The sequence below is a fragment of the Acanthaster planci genome, linkage group LG07, assembly GCF_054643075.1.
Source record: "Acanthaster planci isolate LZ-2023a linkage group LG07, COTS_SCS, whole genome shotgun sequence".
NCBI lineage: Eukaryota > Metazoa > Echinodermata > Asteroidea > Valvatida > Acanthasteridae > Acanthaster > Acanthaster planci.
The window spans coordinates 8,837,342-8,861,991 of NC_141783.1; the positions used below are offsets into that span (position 1 = coordinate 8,837,342).

At 41.1% G+C, this 24,650-nt stretch overlaps 1 protein-coding gene across 2 annotated transcripts in view; it reads left to right on the plus strand.

The window, feature by feature from the left end:
* Positions 1 to 24,165, plus strand: part of LOC147798617 (WASH complex subunit 2-like) — a 30,584-nt gene extending 6,419 nt beyond the window's left edge. Inside the window, exons 1-10 of one of the 2 annotated variants that reach the window (XM_087139108.1) lie at positions 15 to 254; positions 6,675 to 6,836; positions 9,886 to 10,050; positions 13,051 to 13,116; positions 13,322 to 13,501; positions 17,053 to 17,146; positions 17,783 to 17,844; positions 19,428 to 19,505; positions 21,221 to 21,286; positions 24,049 to 24,165. In XM_087139108.1, the coding sequence (XP_086995234.1) occupies positions 156 to 254; positions 6,675 to 6,836; positions 9,886 to 10,050; positions 13,051 to 13,116; positions 13,322 to 13,501; positions 17,053 to 17,146; positions 17,783 to 17,844; positions 19,428 to 19,505; positions 21,221 to 21,286; positions 24,049 to 24,150 (1,074 nt within the window). In that variant the 5' untranslated portion in view covers positions 15 to 155 and the 3' untranslated portion in view covers positions 24,151 to 24,165. Of the gene's footprint in view, positions 1 to 14; positions 255 to 6,674; positions 6,837 to 9,885; positions 10,051 to 13,050; positions 13,117 to 13,321; positions 13,502 to 17,052; positions 17,147 to 17,782; positions 17,845 to 19,427; positions 19,506 to 21,220; positions 21,287 to 24,048 lie in introns of those variants that run through there. The other variant, XM_087139109.1, reaches the window with a different exon arrangement.
* Positions 24,166 to 24,650: the final 485 nt, after the last annotated feature.

The following is a 24,650-nucleotide window of genomic DNA, read 5'->3' on the forward strand; positions in this document are numbered from 1 at the left end:
TCTGATCATGCACAAGTTTACGGATAATTGCTACAGCCGCTTGGGAACGTCTTCCGTAGCTGCACACGTTACATCCAGCCGTAGCCTAGTCCAGTCAATTGCGAAGAAACGTTAAACCCAGTGTGCATTGTACATACAGGCTGCACAAAACGACAATGGCACCGCCGCCCCCTCCAGCTCCGCCACCTCCCCCAACAGGGGATTTAGATGATTTTTTGACAAATGGCCTCGATGGACAACCTCAAAATGAAGGGGTGAGAAACTTAGGTTTCTAATGATTAGGGACCTATGCCTAACGTTACCTCCCGAACCCAGCAGCCACATTCATTGACCATGTTGACACTGACAGGCATGACAGGGGAATGATCATGCATCCATTTTGTGCATGGACGGTGATGGTGCTCATTATGCTGGCTGTTGGCAATGGATTGTGGCGCAGCAGTTTTCTGAATCTGTTCATCAATAATAATTCTTTTTCATGTTTCATGTGCGCAAGCTTAGAATAGAAGACTTAACAGAGGAGAACAAATTCATGACAATAACGTTGCGTAACGTTTGCCGAATGGATGCCCATGATCGTTTTAAGAATTTGTTCCCCTCGAGCTTTGTTCACTTACTCGCGTGGGGCGCTAAAATCAACATGGCAACAGAATGGGAAATTGGCTTATTACCGCAATATCATCAAACTGTATGTTAGCATGTGTTAACCACGTTGACAGATGATGTGGGTGAACGCAAATTAGACGACTTGCACCAGTTTAAACTTAACGCCATGAGAATGAACATCCCAGATTTCTGTCTGGACAATTTCGAAAACCCATGAGGCTTTTTTTTATTATTCATTAGTTGATGTACATGTACATTCTGCACATCGATGTGTGTCCATGTAACATGTGTAAAGGGAACCAACCTTGAAAGTAGATTACATGTACATGTACATGTAGCTCTCAGTCCATCTTGCATCACCATTAAATACCATTTAAGGTATTGGTAAAAGTCGGAGTTTGCCAGAGGTAGTCTGAGATAGTGGGAGGTACATGTACATGTAGTTGGAGGTTGCCTGAGGTAGGCCTAACATTTTACTAAAGTTTTGGTCAATAATTAAAAAGAAAAACAATGATTTCTTGTTGTGGCATTCATTAAAGACATCTTGTAATTTTTGAATAATTTTTCAAGTAAGCTTAGCTACTTGTACTTAATTAACCTTCAACCAATATTCATGCGCTGAAATCAAGTGTACCATTTCTTCTTATAGCACTTTGACTTTTACTAATTTTTGGATATAAACTTTTCAATTATTGCATTATGGAGGCGTGTTTCAAGCTGATTCAAATGAAAAATGACAGAAATCGTAAACGATTCAAAAAGTAAAATTATTCATTAAAAAATTTAAAAGGAATAGAAATTTTCAAGTATTACTTGTCTATTTTCAAGATGTATTTTTTTTGCGTTGGGAAGATGTTAATTATATATAACGGTTTGCCCGTACCCAACGTATATTAATAAGCACTGTAGGCTCAGTGCTTGTCCGAGAGCTTGCGAAAAAAACCTCACAAGCTTACTCGGGTGGGACTCGAACCCACGACCTCCTGCTCACTAGTGCAGATGTCTTAACCACTCGACCACCGAGCTTGCTGGGATCGGCTGGCCGGTCCGAGTCAAATGAAGCAGCGGGTACCGCGAACTATTTTCAAGATGTATTTTTGCGTTGGGAAGATGTTAATTATATATAACGGTTTGCCCGTACCCAACGTATATTAATAAGCACTGTATGCTCAGTGCTTGTCCGAGAGCTTGCGAAAAAAACCTCACAAGCTTACTCGGGTAGGACTCGAACCCACGACCTCCTGCTTACTAGTGCAGATGTCTTAACCACTCGACCACCGAGCTAGCTGGGATCGGCTGGCCGGTCCGAGTCAATTGAAGCAGCGGGTACCGCGAACTATTTTCAAGATGTATTTTTGTGTTGGGAAGATGTTAATTATATATAACGGTTTGCCCGTACCCAACGTATATTAATAAGCACTGTATGCTCAGTGCTTGTCCGAGAGCTTGCGAAAAAAACCTCACAAGCTTACTCGGGTGGGACTCGAACCCACGACCTCCTGCTTACTAGTGCAGATGTCTTAACCACTCGACCACCGAGCTTGCTGGGATCGGCTGGCCGGTCCGAGTCAAATGAAGCAGCGGGTACCGCGAACTATTTTCAAGATGTATTTTTGCGTTGGGAAGATGTTAATTATATATAACGGTTTGCCCGTACCCAACGTATATTAATAAGCACTGTATGCTCAGTGCTTGTCCGAGAGCTTGCGAAAAAAACCTCACAAGCTTACTCGGGTAGGACTCGAACCCACGACCTCCTGCTTACTAGTGCAGATGTCTTAACCACTCGACCACTGAGCTTGCTGGGATCGGCTGGCCGGTCCGAGTCAAATGAAGCAGCGGGTACATCTTGAAAATACATCTTGAAAATAGTTCGCGGTACCCGCTGCTTCATTTATTATTACTTGTCTCTTTAATCTTAATCTTGCTTAATCATGGCTGGAGAAACTCCCTAGACTTGAGAAGCTACATTTATTATACATGTAATGATCATAATGTACAATTGTGTGTGTTACTGCAACTGATTTTGTATGGTTTGTTCATCAGCAATCTGCAGGTCGGTACCTACGACCGAATATTCATACATGTATATTCAATCGAATTGAAGGTCAAATATTCAAATACATGTAGTACATTATTCAAATTGACTCAGCCCTACTGTTTCAGCCAAGATTAAGTAAAAAGCAAGCAGCCTTCATTGGTCCATCTTATTTTGTTCGTTGGAGATTTTCTAACAAGGCTTCCTCTTGGAACAAATTTATTTCATTATGTTTGTGCGTTATAGCAGGATTGACATTGTTCACTTCTGTGTTTCAAAGCGACGGACTTCATCACGATGGCATATTGGCCTCAATGTACATTTTTGTACATGTACCGGTACCATGCTTTCTTTGCAAGAAAGCAAGATTGCAGTGTTGATAGATATTGCTTCAATATATACCCAGTACAGTGGCAACTTTAAGTGTAATGTGGATGTACGGTACAGTCCATGTTCTGGATGATCCAGACCTACATGTACATGTACATGTACAGTGTATATTAAACATGTAAGCTGATGCTGCAGTTAGGCTAGTCCTGGAGCACTGCTGTTGGATTGTGCCAACTAAGTTTGCGACTGATGCTTTGGTTGAGGCGCAAAAAGCTCAGCGAAGCATGTATGTTAGTATAGATGCCCAACTGCTGTTGGACAACATTTTTGCTTTGCGCAGATAGCTTGTGAATGTAAAATGTACTTTCACACTGTACATATGTTTATTGTAATTGACCTGCAGTAAAGGGAAACAATGTCCCATCCTGCTTTTACAGTGTTGTTACGTATCATCTCAGCGAAGGTCAGTCATTGCAGAAATGCTGAAAAGACATAAACCTGGGTGTGAGAAAAAAATTGTCAGTTTTGTTAGGATAAACATTGAAAATTTCTTGGTTCCCCGTAGCCTTTGTGCACAGTTGCTGAAGTGAAATCGGGATGCAACATTCTTTCCCACTTACAATGCTTACTCCACTTTTCTTGTCACCAAATCAGACTGCATCATGGACACGTTATCCGTGTCTCCACAAGCTTATTTTGCCTGTATGTACATTACATGTAACTTTAGCCCGTACTACACACATCCAGTCTTGATTCATGACAGGATGTTGTTTTTTACCAGGTCAAGCCTCAGCAATTAGTCATGACTCAGCTAACGTATCTTTGAGGAGAGACAGAAAAATCTTGTAAGGTCGTATAGACAAGTCAAGCCAAGAGCAGTCATAGAGTCGTCTACAGGATGGCGACTCCTGTCTGGGTTGTTTGAGCTCAGCCGAAGGACAAAGTTTCAATTTTGGCCTGGATACATACCTGTATATATGTTTTTTCAAGTTATCAGTATTAGAAGTCTTGTAACATTTTTTTGGAGACCGTAGAATTTTGCAAAAGGATGGCTCGGTACTTGGACCTTGGCACTTGTGATTACTTGGTGAGTTGTTCACAAAATTTGGCGCAGGTCGTGTTTTTTTCCACCCCTTAGTTTGATGAGACCTTGAACCTCCCCAGCAGTGCAGGCTCTCACTTTCACTCTCTTGAGTTTGCATATACATGTAGTACACATGTAATGTACATACATGTAAGTTATGGAAGTACATAAGTGAAATTCATGAGATGAGCTTTGCAGACTTCATACTTTCACCCAAATGAAAACAGCTGGAAAATAGTTACTTGTAAATCTATCTGCTGTGTCAGCCAGAAATTACCACAGGTGTGTTTCCATGACTGGTTGTTGCATGTACCTGTACATTGTACAGTTGTAGTTATTTGTTTGTGTTTTTAAACATCCACTCTTGTGTTTTTGTCTATATTCACAAGTGGCTTTGTAAGAATGTAAAAGTATGTACATTTAACATCAAATTCTGAAATACCCGATATTTTGTTTTAACGTTAACAGTGAAAGAATTGCCCATACTATAAGTAGATGCACTCATGTACATGTACATGTATGTTTTAAGCTGTGTTTTACATTATTCATGCACTGGTACCCATAGAGGAACGTGCGTGCGTTGCTTTTAATAAACCATTACGAAGGAATGAGTTTGTCTTGTACGTCAGGACTGTTACTTGACTTGAGACTGGACAATATTTTTGAATTGGCACATGATTGACATGTACATGTACAGTACATGTACATACCGTTTACATTGTAATTTTGTCAATGATAACCTGTGTTGACAATGGTTGATGGAATACAACGTACAAGTACCTAAGAATCCACCTTGGCACCTCTGTGACTTTACATCACAAATTATTACATGATGTACATGTACATGTAGGCCTACATATTTCCAAGTAGGGACACATTGTAGACATACGGAAGTAATGACATGAATGAACTGGTACAGGATAACGGTTGTTTGGGTACATGGTGGCAGGAGGAACATACATGTACAGTACATGTACAAATACAGTACCTGCCAGGGCATGCGTTATGACCCCCACCTTAAACCCGTTTGAGGTGGCCCACAAAAATGCAACAGTGGAAACGGGTGGAGAGTGGCACAGGCACTTTTGCAAATGCCATTTCAATCCATTATATCACCCTTCCCTCTCTTTTTACATTCTAAAAAGAAAGCACATGACGTGTACATGTACCTATTTTTTCGTTCACTTACATGTAATACCTTCAACAAATTTGGGAACTTTACTTATTTGATATAGATGACAAGAAACAGAATACATGCTCATTTTTCACCATTTCGAAGTGGTGATGAACCAACACCAATCTTTTGGTCTCGCTTGGCAGGAACAGCACGTCACAAAGTCATACCAAGTTGCAAAAATACCAAACTATAAGAAACATGTTTCTGGTCACGGTCACGAAAGTGCATACGTCCCTGTGCGGCTAAATGTATGTGTTGCCTTGATTGCACAAAGGACACCCACAATCTTTTTGCACACCTGTGTTCTGTCTTACTCCAAAATATCAGGAATTGTGTAGGCCCTACCTGAAACATCCTTTAAATTACTCTTTTCAGATCCCACTTAAATATGATGGAAATGTTACATGTAGTCATGTTAGGTGAAGTGAAAAAATCTACAATTTGATTAGGAAAGTGCACTAATTAGATTTACAGTCTTGCTGAGCATTTATATACGTTACATGTACATGGAACTGCAAACACAACAGGTGTTTCATACAGTGGGCATGTACAGGTGTAATTATCAGATTTCATTCACTTCACATTTGCTGGTATTTTCGACCTATATTGTATAGTGTAGGCATAAAAATCCACCTAAGAGCTTGACTGTTACTGAAAGCAGAGTGGTTGTTCTCAATACATGTATTTGTCTTTTCTTAATGGGAACCAGACAGCAAATCTTGAGATTCTCTCAACCAAACAAGTACTTGTACTTGTACCAGTATTTCCTATAAACCCCCACAAACAAAACCCTATTTCTTACATAAATCTTGATAAGTTGAGCAGTGTTGAACCTTACATTTTTTGTATTTACGGACAATATAACATGTATGTACCCGTAGTTCTAAATAAAATCATTCATTCTTACAGTGTACTGTTTCAATGCATTTCCTGCCGTCCAATATGAATTTGAAAGGTCAATTACAGTTTTTGTGAAGTCCTACGGTACCGTACCGGTACATGTCCACATTACAAGTACATGTACAATGTATGTAGTGCAAACTTTCATAAAATGGGTTAACATCAATGTAATGGTGCAAATAATGTGGCATGGAGTGGCATTGCATCAAGTTCTGAGGAATCAGCACTGCTGAAGATTTTACCTCATCAATAATGAGTCAATGATACCGGTACGTGCATCTTCATGTATAGAGTAATCGGAGGAGACGCCATAACTATGGTGGCACCGCACACTTACATGTATGTGCATTCTTAAGCGTGAAGTGAGCGTGCTTTTGGCAAATCGCCACACCCTATTGGTTAAACAGGCATATGTATGCAACGCAGGCATTTCACTCGTCCATGAGTGTTGTGCTACCGGAGTAATGGCTTCTAATTCTGGTTGCTGAATGACACTATAAACTAACTGAATGGTACTGGTGTCACGTTTGCTCTTGCAGGCTGTTGCCCTGCCGTCCTTTGGGGCAGGGGATACCAATGGCTCCATGGACACAATGCCCCCAGCACCTCCAGAGAAGGAGCCTCAGGTATGGGAGAAGCCCCTGACCATTCCGGACATCCGCAAGAGCAGCAACAACTGGTCATTGGCCTCAGACGCTGGGGTGAGTTCACACAGTCTTGTTCCTGTTGAAAAGTTGTCATGTTTTCTCTTGTTGCAACAAAATACAACTGTGGATTCCATAGAAGACTACTTGTTGTATAGCTGCACTGTGTTGCCATCAACTTGAGTTGATTGCTGTATTTAACTTTGTAAGTTGGTATACCTGGGTGCAAACAAGCAGTTTCATGATGAAATACCTGAAGTGCCCTGCCCTGGAATGTACAATCTTAGAAATCCCCAGTTGGGGTAAGTTTCCGTGAAAGAAAGCCTGAGAAATTAAGCTAACCATGGGAATGTTTCACAGTATCATCAAAGACAAAACCAGGGTCCAATTTCATACGGTGTTAAGTGTATGATTTTCAACTGACGGAACCGCTGTCCATTCTAGACACTGTAAATAGAAAGCATACAATAAAGCTCACTGACTTCAAAAGAAATTGCTTAAAATTATGACATAATGCATCTCTGTACACATGCAAACGTGAAAATGCCAGCTTAAAAGTTGGCAAAGTTTTTCTGCTATAGACTAATGAACATGCAGTGAGCACAGCTTTTCTGCTACCGGTACGTACATGTACATGCACGTACATGTACATGTACATGCACGTACATGTACATGTGTACGGGTAATAAGCAACCCTGTGATATTGGCTAGACATTCAGTCTGGGAACTCCAGTCATCTTCCACAGAATGACAAGGCAGCTGGGTTAGAAGTTTCTCTTCCCTGTGATTGGGATTGCCAGTCCATTACAGGTTGCTCCACAGCTAGTGCTTGGTGCCCACTTGTTCTCCAGTATGGAGAGGGACAAGTGGGAGTGGAGTTGCTTGCCATACATGTAGCTACAATCCTGGACAAAATAGTTGGAACATCTTGTGGGAAGCGTGTTCAAAAGATCCCCCCTCCCCCATTCTATGTTGCGGTCATTTATTGGACCAAGATTCGGCCCAACTTACCCAATGAGAAACAACATTGACGGGGGTGAGGAGGGAGGCATGTTCCAACGAGATTTGTCCAGGATTGTAGATTTGAATCCTTGAATCAATCACTCTACATGAACTGTACCGGTATACATGTACATGTGCCATAACCACCAATAAGCCACAGTAAGATTGCATACTACAGTGTACATGTAAGCACGAAGGAGGAACAGTGTGTTATCAGTGACATTACAACATACTCATACATGCACTGCATAACATTTCAAGACAACTTTGCTTAGATAAAGATTCTGCATTTCCCCATATCCCTGGCACAATATAATCTAACAACCTCCAGCCTGCCGGTGCATGACCACCCTACATACATGTATATACTCCATCCAAGGTGATGTCAGTACCGGTACATTGTATGGTACCCTGTATATATGATGCCCCCGACCGCTGTAATTACAAACCAACCTTTCTGAAGTTGTCTGCACTCTGTTGGTAATAAATTTCAATCATCGTGAGTAGTAGCCCTCGCCTACTCTGGTTCCTTCCCCGTCTCGTGTCTTTTCCCCTTGGCTAGAAGAAGGTGTCCAACACCCTCCAGTTAAAAGGTTATCAGACACACATCATTGGGTATCAACACAAATACTTGTCGGTTAACTTAGACAGCCACAGAGTTAATGGTATCTTGAAGTGGATAAGAAAGTATCAGTTGTGTTTAAATGAATGGTTGTTGATAATTTGACGTATTAATGAGTTAATACATGTACATGTACTTGTAAATGCTTCAGTACGGTACTGTACATGTACCGGTACATGCATGTACATTGTACCTTGGCAAAATCAGCTAACCAACTCTGATTCATCTTGTCTAAGTGGCAAGTCCAATGAAAATTGATTTTTAAGAAACTTGCCTGTCAGCTGCAGAATCTCCGGATTAATTGCCTGGAGACCTGCAAGAAGTGCCATTTTCAGTTTAGCTCATTGGCCAGGAAATACATGTACTGTACACTCCTTGGAGACTCTAGTGTGTCTGTTTGTGAAAATTACCATATGATCGAGTACTTATTGACAGTATACATAGCCATAATTTGCTGAAGTGTTACATTTAAATATTTAAAGTTATAGTCTGTTGTAATGCAGATGGGGACATAATACTTTTACACTGTCCTGTTTTGCAGTATCGTATATGTACATTTCTACTTTTACTATACCACTATCCGAGGACAAAAGACTAACCAACAAGGACAGAGACATACACCCTTTGTGTTTTGTCCTCTAGTAAAGCTTGCCAATAAATGTACTGTACATGTTCTGTACATGTACCGTTAGTGCATTTGGATGTTCATACATGTACCATACATGTACATTTGTACATGTACCTTTATATTTAATTTACTTGCTTCCATGCTGTAAGCTTATCTCAATTAACCAGTTCCCTTTGAAACCGAAAGAACAAAATTCCAACTGATGTCAGAAATGCTATAAATGTTCAGAGCTGGCACAAACTCAAGAGCACATCACATGGAATTGTTTTACCGAGGTTGCCTTACATTAAACCTGAAATGTCAGATAGGATTTTAGATGCCTGCATAAAAGTTCATCACGTGCGGTACTGGGTACTTGTACATGGGGTAAAAGTAACAATGTCGGGTTTCTTTAGTGAACAGCAAGTGGCATTGATATACGTGTACATGTACATTGTAATACATGTATGGGGCATGCAGTACATGTATCTTACATAATATACACTCAAGAAAAATTAAAGACTTTCCACAATAAACACGGGAAAATCAAAGGCAAGATCACAAAGGAGCACTCAACCATGCCAGTCAATCGGTAACATCATACTCAGTGTGACAGGTGATTGGCCAGAATGTGCTTTCTCAGTACTGCGTCTTTCAAAAATCATTTTCTAAGATTTCCAAACACAGTGGTGTATCAACTTATCACATGGTTTATCCGCTGTCAGTGTAAGCAAGCCCAGCCCATACCATGTACTGATGTAGGAAACCATGTTGCCGCATGTAATATTGTTGACCCTTCGAGCTTGTGTCACACTTTATTTGTGCAAATGGGCCGTAAGGTAGTTTTGTACACAGTGTTTTTATTTTTCTCACAGCTGCTGCTGTATCTGCAAGAGTTCTCCCACAAAATGCTGGCAAAGACCAGTGACTTGGAGAAGAAGGTGGACAATCTGGTGCACGAGACCAAGTGCACAGACTCCCGAGTACACAATGTCTTCAACGACTTCCTCATGCTGGCCAACACACAGTTCATTGAAAATGTAAGTAACGCTGAGTCCGCTGTGGCTGAACCAGTTGATCGGAGGTAATGCCACTCCTACCAGCCTCCAGTCATGCCACAAGCTACTCGAGTGAAGTGTGACAAAGATGTTCCTTTGTTATTTTTCATCCCTGTTTCCTGTATCCGGACCTGTGAATTCATTTGCTGTAACCTCAACTTACATGTACCAGTATTTTGTAGCTGAGATGTGTACACTTCTGTGAGCTTACATGTACCTATTCTTCCATTGTTGTGAGGGCCACTCACAAGTCGCGTGAGAAGAATATGTACTGTACGTGTAGTGCAGTGGCCCAAAACATCATATGGACATTTTTGGAAATTTTCCACACAAAATACAGTGTGACACCAGACAGAGCACAATTTTCATGTTGTGCATTAGTTTTCCCAGCAGCTGGTTTCACGAAACGTGGCGTAATTTTGAACAATGCGTAAGCCTTGTGCCACAAATTTCTGCCATAGCTGCACAATGTTCAATGTTATGAGAGTTCCTTTACTGCACAACATTTTAATTGTATTGAATTTCTTGGACGAAGATGACTTTGTACAGCTTCTACCCGCAGCTGTTCCTTGGCAATATTACAGCAGTCATCAAACAGTCATTGAATTACTACTGCCAGCCATTTTGAAAAAGTTTTCATCTTTTCTTCATTGGAACAGGACAGAAATATTGAAGTCCATATAAGTTCTTTGTTACCTTCTGAAACAAAGTTGTGCATTCCTCGTATAAACAAGTTAAATTCAGCAATGATGAGCCTTAACCGAACACAACAAGTTTAGACAAATCATTAATTTTCGTTTTATTCAGGGGAACTTGCGCCACTTAAAATCATGGCGTAGGTTACGCCATGATTTGTTGTGCAAGTCACAAACAAGTTTTCTGATATACCGGTAGCCGATAATTTCAGGGGTGTGAGAATTCAGCTTTTTAGCTGATTTCAGCTTATAGATACACATTGTATACATGACCAACAAGTGAAAGGCATCTGAAAGCACCAGTGAAAGATACCGACTTGAAGTTTTCTGTTCTTAGTACTTTTAATATTTCTGTAAAGTCTTACTCATACTGAAAGTTTCAGACGAGTTCTGTAGTTTCCAGTCAGCCTCTTAAATTGAGTAATCACTCAGTGACGCCCATCCTTGCCCCAAAGACATCCTCTTGTTGAACTTTTTTGCACTTCTGTTTATCACCTCTCCCAGTTGGTGTTCATTGACAAGATGTGTACATAAATTTTCCTAACAAGATGGCTGATTGCTGTATCAGCAGCCTGCATGCGATTCCTGATGGTACAGTGTACCGCAATATGTATAATTAGCTGTGATGATCCACTCTCTGGCAGACCCTCTAGAAGACACATGCCAAAAGTTTTCATACCCCACCTTCAGGACATCGCCAGGATATTTTTGGGGGTGGGGCAGGGGGGGCTTTTTAAACGAGGAAGTTCTGGGGAGACGGGCAGTGAACTGATAAACCATTTACAGTGCAAGGGGGTCATTTTAAGGGTCCCCCTCCCCCAACAAAATGTTAATTTTTATCCCCTTCCATCTCTTTTTTTGTGTATTTCTTTTGATTTTTCCCCTCTGTTTTTCCCTGTTTTAGTTTTTAATTCCAATAACTGGAGGGGGTCCCCTGAGGGTCCTCCTTCCCACAGACAACCATACTCCCTGGTGAAACCGAAGGGGCTTACTGTTGCCTTGTCCTGCAGTGCAAGTGCATGAGCCTACAGTATCTGTTCATTTGTCTTCAGTTTTCTAATGGGACGTAATTTAATGGGAGTTTGAGCTTCTGGCCAGCGGAGACCTTGGCTTGTTCCTTATTGAGCATCAATTAACTCAAAACACCTGACTCTGTCATCATATGACCATTGCTGCATACTAGTTCATATAGGTATAAAGTGTGAATAAAAGTATGGACCAACACATCCCTAAAGGCCCGTATGCTGTGTACATGCAGACCTTCGGTACAGGTACATGACCTTACTACAGGGGTGCGTTCGCGCAGTTACTCCTGTTAACATGAGTGAGGATGCGCGTGCATAACTCCTGGGTCAGGAGTATACTCCTGCATGATCTCGCTGATCCTTGGGGCGTACTCCTGCCGTTCGTGTGCTTTGGGAGAGTACTTGCGTTAACACAAGTACATGTACATGTAGCTCACTCAGCTATACCCCCAGATGTACAAGAACATGTACATGTATAAAAAATTTACATTTTTCTTCTACCAAAGCACAGTGGCAGAGAAATCTAAGTGGCAACCTAGCCATCTCTAAAGTGGGGGGGGGGGGTCACACGTGTACAGAATCCTCGGGTGTGTACTCCCTATTGTTTTGAAAGTTGTCCTGAAACCAACATTCTTGAATCGTGCCTTGTTTTCACGTTTCGTCTGGGTGCCCTGTAACGGTGTACGGACTTGGCATTCAAATTGAATTTGACCACACACAAAAAAAATTTACAGTCTGCCAATTAGTCCTCATTTCCTGTTTCGCTTTATTAGTCCTGTCGGGGTTGATTCAACTGCTCATCCTGAACTTAAGTCCTCGATCCACTCCTCTTTCATGACTAGATTCCATTCCTTTAGGGCACCTCCTCCAGCAAGCATTCGTCCTGTGCTGGGCTTTAAAACAAACAGAGGATGCTGTGTCTTCATTGGCTGTGTTGGAAGTTTCCCGATTGTCACGCAAGACCACCACAAATGAACATCTTCCTTTCTGCGCATGCCAGTTGTCATTTCTTACAGGGTGTGTGGTACAGTAGGCACGCGTAGTAACCCTTCTTAAAGCGGAACATTCTAATTGGGTCCCGTTAGAATTAACAGAAACTGCATTTAAGTGTGGTTGGATATGAAATTTTGTGATAACATTAACAGCTGGCGTGGGAAAAATGAGGACATTTTAGGCAAGAGGAAACTACTAAGTGCAAGCGTATTGGTACATTGTACATTCCAATATTTTAATTTGCTTTTTCGGTTGAACTTTTTCTACAGCGGGTGTATGACGATTCTGAGGAGACTGACCAGAAACCAGAAACTACCAACAAGAGAGAAGAACAGGTACCAGAGATATTTCCTTAGTCAAATGACCAAAGTTTTGAGGGGAAAAAAGTGTGTGTATTTTTCCTGTATTTTCCAGTATTTTTACGCCTACAGTACTTAACCCACTCTCAAAATTTTCAAGCCCTGGACTGAGAACCCACTGACATCCCTGTATTTACTCTACGCTTATCACTGACCCATCTTCCTTGTTTCCACAAACAAGGTCAAGACAAGAGAGCAGCGAGAAGCGGAGGTCATCCCGCGGGTCATCAAGGCCCTCAACCTGGGCATCAACGTGCTGGACTCGGCCTTTGAGCAGCTGGACGCCAACGCCGGCAACTCAGACTCAGAGGAAGAGGACCCCACCTACCGGGCCGTGGTGGAACCCATTCTGGAACCCAAGGTCAGTCGAGGCAGTCACCCTCTTGGTCGGATTGCTTGGTTGTTCTGCTGCAGCACTGGAAAGGGAGGAATAAATTTATATTTCGTCTTTTGTTCATTACGTTAAGCATATTCAGCCTACATGTATGTAAAATCTAAACGTACTTTATAGTGTAAAACAATACATAAAACTGACATGGCTTTCATAAACAAATTAACCACTTCCTGCCGGGGCAGTTATCAATGTTGTTGATGCTGGGGTATTTATCACTTTTTCTGTTTTCAAAATTCTTTAATGATTCCTATCTTCATTTACTGGACACTTAAAAACACGTGAAGGGACTGTAGCCTGACAGACAAAATCTATTGACGCCCGAGTATTTCAGCTAGGCCTGCAGCCTTGTAAAAAGAGCCCAGATTGTGCGGTGTTATATAACTTTCTTTTGGTAACGAACCCGGATCAGTGTGCTGCTGACCTCTTTTCAGTTGGGGCCAGATTAGCATGCAGCGGTGCTGTGTGGCTCATCGCTGCGGTGGTGGAGCGCTTTTCTCCCCAGTGGTAATCCGCTTGCTCTAAATGCCCCAAACCGTGGTATACTGTTTCAAAACAAGGCTGGATTATCTCCACTTTTGAGAGTTTAAAAAATGTTGGTAATTCCCTGCAGCCTGGGCTTTTGTTCCAAGTACGGTCTTTTGTTACAAGGCCCTGTTTCCTTTGTCCGAGTTCGGAGACCCCGGCTACACATATAAAGCATACATGTACGTGTCCGGATCTGGAATCCCCGGCAGCGAGTGCGTAATACACATTTATTGAAATACATCGAAAACACATGAAATTAATACTAAATCAAAAGACATAAAACACCCACAAGAACTCTTCAAGATTTAACCCCTTGATGACGGGAACTTTTTTCTGAAAGCTGACTCCAAGAATTCCAGCCTCGCTTGGCCATGAATGCCACCTGCCAAACGGCAAATTCTTGGATTGTGGCCCTGCATGCTCTGCACGCTTTGAATTACACAGTGAAAAGGCTCATTGTTTGGTGGCATGCGGCTCTACTCACGCTTCCACATTCCCATTGCCTCTTTTCAAAGTGGGGACTATTGTGAAGCTGGTGCTTATGATGCAAATTTGGTCTTTTCATTTCTGGGCTACACACAAAGGCCAATCACCATATATACAAGAGCCAGGGTCTGCCTTCTTTCACCGTGTTTGCTTGAGTGTGGGCCAAGAATTATAGCTGTAAAGCGGGCTGAGAATCTCAATTTTTATGGTGGCTCTTACTGTCATCCGTCGCGAAGAGGTTAAAAGAAAATGTGACTTGAAAACTGATCACTTGTAAACATGCTGAAAAACTGTGGTTTTGGGGGCTACCATAAACGAACAAAATGATGATGAATTGCAAATAAACTCTGCCAAAAAGACACAGTGCTAATACTGGAAAGGTAAGCCTGCCATAATCATCCTTATTATTGAGTATCAAGGCTAGACAAAACATGTTTGAACAGAAGAACGAGTCTCTGTACACGAACATGTACAAGTCTGTCCTCGGGATAGGTGAGCAAGTGGTAAAATGAGACCTTAATCAGAGATACGTGCTCGTACAGTGAGTGTAGAAGGACAGGTACCATTGTATGTACATGTACATACCGTAGAGGATGAACTTGTACTCCCTGCGTTAACTTAGACTGTATCGTAGTTACACATCCAAGCACACCGTAAATTGCCGCGAGTGTAGGCCTGACCTTTAAACAAGGAAGCATTCAAGAACCCCCATCGTTTAATCCTTGTCTAGTTGAAGTCCATTCTAATTATCCACCCAGTTATCTTTAGAGAAACTTGGGGAGCCACTAAAACCTGTTGACACGGATTTGTGGAGAGGGATGAACAAATTCTAGAGAAGAGGGGAAAGAAAGACCTTTCTGTCTGGTCTTTGATCGGAACCGACCCCCAGCAAACCGGAAGGTCTTTTTTTTTCTTTTTCTTTTTTTCCTAGTTGGTTTACTCCTTTTCCTGTTTTGGTGGCAGTTGGACCCTGAGGCAGTGTGCACACCTCCGTCTGGAGTGCCTCAGGGTAAACTCCAATTTTTGTGACCGAAAATTTGCACCGGGTGGGGCAGGATGGACAACAGACCAGAACACTAGTAGGCCCTACCTTCAGGTTTCAGAAAATTTGTTCAGATGCAAACTGATGAATTGAAGAATGTTCATTACCTGTACCCTACATGTATCGATATTTGGATGTGGATGTATTGATATTTGGATACTTATTAATAATTTTGTGATACAAAAGTATTAGTATCATTCTACATGTAATTGATGTGGATGCCTAATAAATGCAATTCTTTTTCCATGCTAGTGTCCATGCATTTAGATGTATACCAATCACAAGGTGTACATCAATTAACCACAGTGCCCTTTTTATAACTACGTGTATAATTCCTCACATAAATCCATTTGTGTATACGTGTCAGCCTGTACATGTTCATGTCAGTGTAAAAACTGGTAGCTCAGTTGGTAGAGCACTGGCAAGGTGTTCCAGAGGCCGCAGGTTCAAATCCCGCTCCAGTCGATTTCTTTGTTCGTCTTTATAATCATTCATAAGCACCTAGTCAGTTTCCCCATGTGATCTGTTTCATGATCAGTGTATAACTGTTATTACATACTGTATATATGTACATGTACTTGTGTGCTAGATCTGGAAATGACTGACAGTTTGCTACAGGTATTTGGTTTGCAGCATTAACCCAACCCCCTAGGCCCTTTTTGCTTGAGACCCTCCTCAGTCCTCCAGAATCCTCCAATTTGGGTGGTGAAAAAATTGGATTCTCTCTCACTCCTCCAAAATCTTCCAACTTTTCTTGAAAATGTTATACATGTATGTACTTGGAGGCCTACTGCCTCACTCCTTCAAAATGGTCCAGCAATTCCTGTCATTATGTTGAGGCAGTGCAAATGGCATTCTTGAGCAGTGTGGTTGATTCAAGAGAAATATCGGGCTGAATTTATGCATGACTGAGCAAGAACAACACAAGGTCTAACCGACGACCTTTGCTCATGGCATCCTTCGACATCAGCCATGCACTATTGCCATTCACCCTCAATCCTCCAAAACCGCCCAAAGGATTTTGGAGGACTGAGGAGGGTTAGGGTTAATGACTTGTTAATTTCCATGCTACTGTTTAAACGTGCTTGTAGTACAGATTTGTTTTTGCCAAGAATAATTTGCACGTGCCCATGTGTGAAACTTTTGTTGTCAGATGACACACATCTTGTCCTTCAGCCTCATGTGCTGCTCAAGTGAAGACAAATCAAAGAGGGTTTATTTATAGACGAGGCCCTCAGACTGTTAAAAAAGGACCACAGTGTATACCCCATGCCATGAGCATATCCAGGAAGCACTGCTTGCCAAGTCCGTCAGCGGTTTAGCCCATGAACGGTCTTATCCACCCTCTCACTAATCTTATTGGAAGCCCTGCCAAGTTGAGACCCGCCTGTTATTTAGTTTGTTTCATTTTTTTTCTTCGTTTCTCATCCTTCTTTTCCCGTCTGGTTGTACCGGCTGTTGGCAGGACTTGTACGCTCACCGCTCGCTGCCGTTCCTCATTGGTAGTCCGGCCTTCATGCAGGATGACAATGTTGGGGTGGCTGATATCACGGAGGAAGGTAACGTGCAACGTTTGATTTTAGTTTCTCCTTTCGAGGAATTTCACGTCGTCTCATTACCGCTGCCTGTCTGAGTCTCGAGTTGGTTGGAAACGGTAGGGTTTTACTCAAATTAGGACCTGATGCATTTGAGACAGCAGGCATTTTGTGTCAGACTCAACTCTTTGACTTCTCTGCTGCTGCATGCATCTATACGTATGTCATGGATTACAGAATGTTGTTTGTATTGTTGATTCATATTAAATCATGTCTCAATACTAGTGCAATTGACTTACTGAAGGATCATTAAAGGATCATTCATGACAGTGATACAGTGTGGCAGGGACCAGTATTTGATGCCTGTACATGTACATGAATACATGTATGGCGTGGAGAATGCACGTTGCACTCAACAGGACATGAATGACATGTTTAAAGTGCAGGCTTCAGAACAGATTTTGCAATAAGAAAATCAGTAATCGGTGAATACTGGTATTTGCAGGATAATGGAGCAAGTGATACGTGTCTATGAAGTACTTACTGTACATGTAGATTTTTCCTTCCTCTCCACGTGTACAACACGAATAAGTGAAATAATGTGCTTATTAAATTATATTTTGTGGGATTCAGTCACAAATTTGTTCATTCTGTGTTCAGAAATGAGTGAGGAAGGATCTGTGAGTGGCTCAGAGAAGACAACATCAGAGTCTGAATCAGAGGTAAGCAATGCCATTACCTTGACAGAAAGAAGCATGAGCTTGAAATCAGCATATGTACGTGTACATTGTAGTATACAAAGTTCATGACCCACGAGTGAAAGTGATCATTAGTGTTTGTCACAGATTCTAATCAGTATTAAGACAAAAGTAATTTGACTGTGATACTTGACTTAACAACGGGCGACATTCTGTACTTAAAGATAAAACCCCTACGTTGTACTGTAAAGTTGTGGTACACGTATTTTGCTCCCAGAAATGCTTGCAGTTCATGTGTACATGTACATGTAAATGGTCTTACATTAGGACCATAGGCCTGCTTTATGTGTTCCAATGCGTATCTGTTATTCAACGCACAAGTGTATCCTATCATTGCTGCTTAGATGTAGTTCTTTTAAAACACTGGCCGCTTTAACAGCCTCTGTGAGATTTGGCCCAGTGGTTCCAAACAGGCCCCTTGCCTTGGCATCAGTTGAGCACTGCATCCTGTATTAGAATTGTCAAACAAATCTGAGAGGGGAAGGGGAGGAAACTGGTGCTTTTTTTTAAGTTAATGTGCGTCATATTCCCTTGGCGTGTTTCGCTGGACAGCTGCGTCGTGGGAAAATGCCATCTCCAATGAGAATCTACAGTTGCAAAGGCACTAACGGCCCTGTCTGTCCCCAACTGCTCATTTTAATTGATTCGCTCCTCTCTTGCATGGACCTGCCATCTACGTCCTAAATTCTAGGGGTGTATACATGTACTTGTATGTACATGATATTTAAGGTTACACAGGAAATGTTCATTGGTCTTGGGTCAAAGTTTTTTAACTGGAGTTGTTTTAGGCAAGAGATGTTGACATGGTGCAGGTACATACATGTATGAGTCACTATGGTGGATTTAACTTCATTCTACATGTGCATGTACGTAATCATGTCAAACAGCACTTGTACAATGTGCATTTATGGTGTGGGAGGATTTTGCAATGTTGGAAGGTACAGTACAGCCTTTGCCACTGACTACAAAAGCGCTCCGTGTACATTTACATGTATATATGCACCAGGATGTGTGGAGGAGAAGCATGTGAAGTGGGATATGGTTGTTATGTTCCATACCCTCCCCCTTTTACTTTGACATGTACTTTGGTGCATCACTTGATAAACGCAAGGTGTGTTCTACAGTAGAATACTTTTCAACAACACGCGTTATAACTTCCTGTATAGACAAAGTCTTCTTCACACTTGTACTGATTTGCACTGTGATATTATACTAAGATGGTACATTTAAACATGCACTACAACTGGTCATTGAAACCTTTTCATGATTAGTCATAGGGTTTCTTATTTTCAAACCTTTTAGATTTGAAAGCAAAATTATTCCAACTTGAAAGTTTGTATATATTTCCATCCACTTTCTGTCATTCTGCAAATGTTGGTTGTTAATCTTTCACTTGAGATGAACTGGCTGAACAACCAAGAAATACATGTACATGATGTATTCATTAATCTACAAAAAGGCTCAGTAATTCAGCTCTGCACCGAAGGAACATGAAACGGTTTGTCACAGGTAGCAACATGTTTCTAACAGGCTTTTTCGGTTTACAGTACACCGACGAGAGCGAAACAGAATCTGAGATTGAATCGGATGTTGCAACAAAGAAGAAACCATCCCAGATAGAAAGGGTAGGTACTAGTACATATGTGCTCAGATCAAGTACTCATGCTTTTTAAGATTAAGAGCGAGTGTTCATGGCAGAAAGAGCAGTACTTATCGTCTTCCCATACTTCGCGGAAACCTCTGGAATGTGTTCACATTTTTGGTTGAAATTCAAACAAGCTGATGCAGACAAAATTCTGGCATGTAAAAAAGACACAGTACATGTTTGTGCCAGGAAAAACAAGTATTTGGAATGGGTTTGGTATCTGAAGATTCACCATTTGGCTTCACCTCGAAGATGTCACGTCACGGATTGGTCAGCCTGCTGGAGCAGCTTTCTGCAGTGGTGACCTTATAGGTCAAAGTCATTGTCTGTGAAAGCACGTGCCCTGCATTTGACATGTGTACATTTACATGTATCGTCACCATTTTCATAAAGAGGTGAATTTCACACCAGAGAGTAAAACCTAGGTTTCGAGAAAATTGCATTTGAAATTGGTCTCTTTTTCAAACGTTTATTTTCTCACTACTTAGCATTCCTTTGACTTAACCAATGCTAATGCATGAAAGAAGGGATCTTAAATGACACAGAAGTGCCAATTAACATTTGTAGAGGTCAATTAAATTGTTTATTTTGTAGTAAACAAACAAATTTGCCTCTTCATGAAAATGCTAAAATTCATGTGACTTTTGTCTAGTTGTGAAAATGTGCTATTTTGCTGTAGATGCTAAAATTGTAACATTTGTTATACGTTTCCAGCGTCAAATTTGTCATTTCATGAATACGGTGAAACAAGTCTGCCCATTAATTCGCCCTTTATTGCAAATGCTTTATCTATGGAAGGTAAATTTACCTCTTTGTGAAAATGCGGTTTAGGTAAAATTTGCCCAGGAAAATCATCGTGATTTGGCTGATTTCCGTAGATTGGGTAAAAAAATTATTACACCAAGTTGTAAGCACTGCAAAGCCTGGTTAGTTTTGCCAAAAACCAGAAATTTGACCAAAAAAATCATGATTTTGGGGTCAAAGTGGCACATCATGAAAAAGTTGACGGTACATGTACGTGCCCTATTTGTACATTTGCTGTAGATGACGTAACTTATCATTGAAATGCCAGTGGAGGACAAAGTGTTTGCCCATGCCGTATTGTCTGATCAGGTCTTCAACAGAATAAAAAAGAGGGTTATAGACATGTTTTAAAACCGTGTGAAGGACAGGTTATTAAATCAGGAATGGGAAGTGAATAAAAAGTGCTAGGACCTGAATAAGAAACGAAATCTGCATAGTACATCAATAAAGGAGCTACAGGAACATTTCAAAAGGAATACTGAAAATTCTACTGAATAGATAAAGGACTGATATACATGTAAATATGCTTATTTAGTTTACAGATTCTTGTAGAAGTTTACAGACATGTGCATTTCTGCAATATTTTCAGTCACAGACCGCAGCTGATATTTCTGTCAACTTTTTACCCAGGCACGGATCCAAGGGGGTGGGGGGGTCGAGTAAGTGCACCAATACCATGGTAAACATGTCATGGTAAATACATGTATGTCATGTAATGTTTCATTATTATTTCCGCTTGTCGGCAAGAAATGAGACAATAAAAAGATCTCTGCTCTGACTCCCGAACCCCCATGGAAAAATTCCTGGATCCGCCCCTGTTATCCCAGTAAAAATGGATGCATTATGATATGTTTAACTCGGTATTATTGTTTCGTTCATTTGTTGACGCAGTCGGAGTCTGAGAATGATCTTTTTGAAGGAGAGAAGTTATCAGATGAAGAAGAGGAAAAACCAAAGGTGTGTTGATGACCATTGAACCTACATGTAAATAAGGATGGATTAATCGTAGAGCCAAATTTCCTAGTTGCATGGGATGGTACATGTACATGTATTAAACCGGAGGTCAGAGTCACCTCATTGGAATTACTGTCACAAATCCAGGGTGAGGACTTGCGGCGCACCTGACCCTTTGTTAAAGGGGTAGATCTCATGGTGCATGTACCTGGAATTTGAGGCTTACCCCAACAGTAGCGGTGCCTGAGCAGTTACAATTTGAACATAAACGTTGGTGGGAAGTTGTTGGTTTGAATTTTCCTCAAACAGCTTGTGAGATTTTTTGGAGGGGGAGGGAGGCTGGTGAGGGAAAATTCTTCAATTTATTCATTCTGTTTTGGTAAGTAAGCTTAAAAGAATATGTGTTCTATTTTGGTTGGTTCGTGTGGTTGATTATAAACAACGCCCTCCATTTGTGGGAAAGATGTGCAAATGAAATATTCTTCCCACATTTTCCCCTTCAAAAACAATAATATCCAAACCCTTTGGATCAACCAAGTTAATCGCATTAAGTTGAAAAGAAAAACTGTTTATTTGGACAACCTAGAAATACTGACCTGGGCAAGTGAATACAAATGCAGCCCCCAAGAACGTTTCTTGTTGTTATGTTGATTGAGGATTTTCAGTTGTTTGATTTTTGACAGTCAGCTTTCAATTTACATGTATACAGATGTGCATGGAAATGCGCATGTTTCAAAGTCTCTCAACGTTCTGGCGTATATGAAATTACCAATAGATACACAGATTTCAAAATGTACAATGTGCTTGTACCCACCTCCACAGACATGGAGCACTTCCTGAAATGCCAATTTGCCCATCATGTTGGGTCACACAAAAACCTTTATAGTTCATTGTTGCATAACATTGAAGGGAACCTCAAATAGTCCTTATAAGTCAGCCATATTGAAATTGAAAGTGAGTTAACTCTTCATTTTGGGACCTTAAGAGATTCACTGAAAGAGTAAATTAATGGAACTTCTGTTGAATTTGTGTCAGTTTACTTTGATTAATAATTTTACAAATATGATAAAACAAACTTTGATGTTTGTGCCAGATGAGGGCCTGTTTATTTCACACAGATTTTGATCTGTGATCCCAATGTTGTTTCGCTCTATCAATTAGATGGGCTCTGGTGTTAGTGAATTAACGGCAGATCACTGATTGCAATCCAGATCTGCTGGAAACAAACAGGCCCTTACATGTGGGTAGAAGCAATTGAAAAGCACGCTTGGAGCCTACATGTACATGCACATGAATCCCCAAATAGTCAAATACCATCCCTCTCAACAGTGAACAATTTTCAAAACTGATTCGATAGACAAGTTTAAAATGGCTCTCTCAGGAGTTTGGTCCTGGAACAGCTGTGGTGCCAACACTGGTCAAAGCGAGCAGATTTCTCACGGAGCCCTCAGGATTTTGTCCTTTGGCCAAAAATAAAAAACAGGCTGAGTCACTTTTCTCAGTCATCAGGTGTTATCCTGTTTGTTCCTGTTAAAGTTGTTATGGCATTGGATTCAGAGAGAAATGGTTATTCTCCTTTCCTCTATAAAGCTTCCCTGCAAACTTTTATTCTCTCTTAGACTAGGGTCATATGGTGGGTATACTTTAAAGGCAAGCCACTTGTGCTTTAATAGTTGTGGTTGGACAGGGGCTGTTATTTTTACTCTTGTAGGAAGGCAATTTTTTTCCATTTGGCAAAATTACACACATACACGGGCCATTGAGTCATACAGTACATGTAGGTGTAGGTATAGCTTGACTTGCCATTTGTATACATTCATGTACGCGTGCATATACAGGTATTAGTGGTTTTGCTCACATGGGGCTAACCTGGGGGTTCTGCAGGGAATGCCTATAGGGAAGCTGCTGCAGGGATACAGTATACATGTACATGTAACTCATGTAATGTCGGCCCACTGGTTTGGCTCCATTTACAAATCTGAAGTCGGGATTCACAGAAAATGAGGCACATTTTCAGAAAGAGGAAAAGAGTTCTGAAGCTAGGAAAAGTACACGTGCACATAATTTGGATGATGGAATTCTACACTGTATCGTTCATTCCCAGAATTGGTCATGTAAACAGGAACTTTTCAAAAGCACCTCAAAAAATGAAAATGGGCACTCAGTATCTTTACAACACTCCCCCATAGATTTTGGCCTTGAACACACATGTATCATGTGCTGCTAAAAGACCTTTTCTAATTACATGTACATGTACTCAAGGCAATTATACCTCAGTAGATGTACATTTTGTAGCATTTGGATGCCACATGTATGTTCTCGTCAGTGTACACTTACATGTACCTGCGTGCACAAGTCAGTGTGTTTTGACTCATACACGTAGCCTTCAAAAAGCACAACCAATCTTATTCATCGTCATTCCTTTCATCGGTAACATGTGGACTGCACACGGAACCAATTTAAATGTTATGTGTACCAGTATGTATGCATTTTATCCAAAGTGCATGTACAACATTGTACATGAGCTTGTTGAGGCTTAACTTGATCTCCTTTCAGTTGCCAGCAAGTACCCACCATATACTGTATGTGAAATTTTTTTTTGGGGGGGGGGATGTCACAGCTCAATCCCTGAGACTTGTAATTAGTCTTTTTACTTAACTTGTCCATGAGATTTGTGATGGACCTTAACTACTTACATACATGTATGCATGATTGTATGTGCACCTGACTTCTTCAATGTATTTATGTGATGATTTAAACGCCAGGGTGGAGCATTGGCAGACGAGCTGGCAGCAAGGATCGGTACAGCACCCCAATCAAAGGCTGATGACGATGGTAAGTACATGTACATGTACCAGGTCCACTAAAGAGGCAACTTGGTACTTGCATGCATTATGTTGCATGTATTGAGTCATGTTTTACTGTACCACCGACAGAGGAGAAGGCATTGGGCTTCGTTCATCTTGTTTCCAACACTCTCCTTTACACAAAGCACAGGCAGTTACCATCTGGGACAATACACTAACCACTGAGGATAGGGTCACATCCCTTGGCTTCCTTCGTGGTCTGTCCTCGTCACGGTAAATTAAAACAAATACACATAGCGTGTTCTGAAAAAACAGCTGATGTAACTTTGGCAGCTGCGTGTTTGAAAAATGCAACCACCTACATGTACATGTATAGCTGAGATCAGTGCAGTGGTCACATGGTGGTTTGGCCCACCTACATGTGCATGTACATACAGCACATTCTCATTCTCAAACAAGTTACAACAGAACATGTAATTCCATACCATAGTTGGCATTTTACATGCACTCCAACATGCACACAAACTTGTACATGTACTGCACTTGTCTGTCGAAGCAAG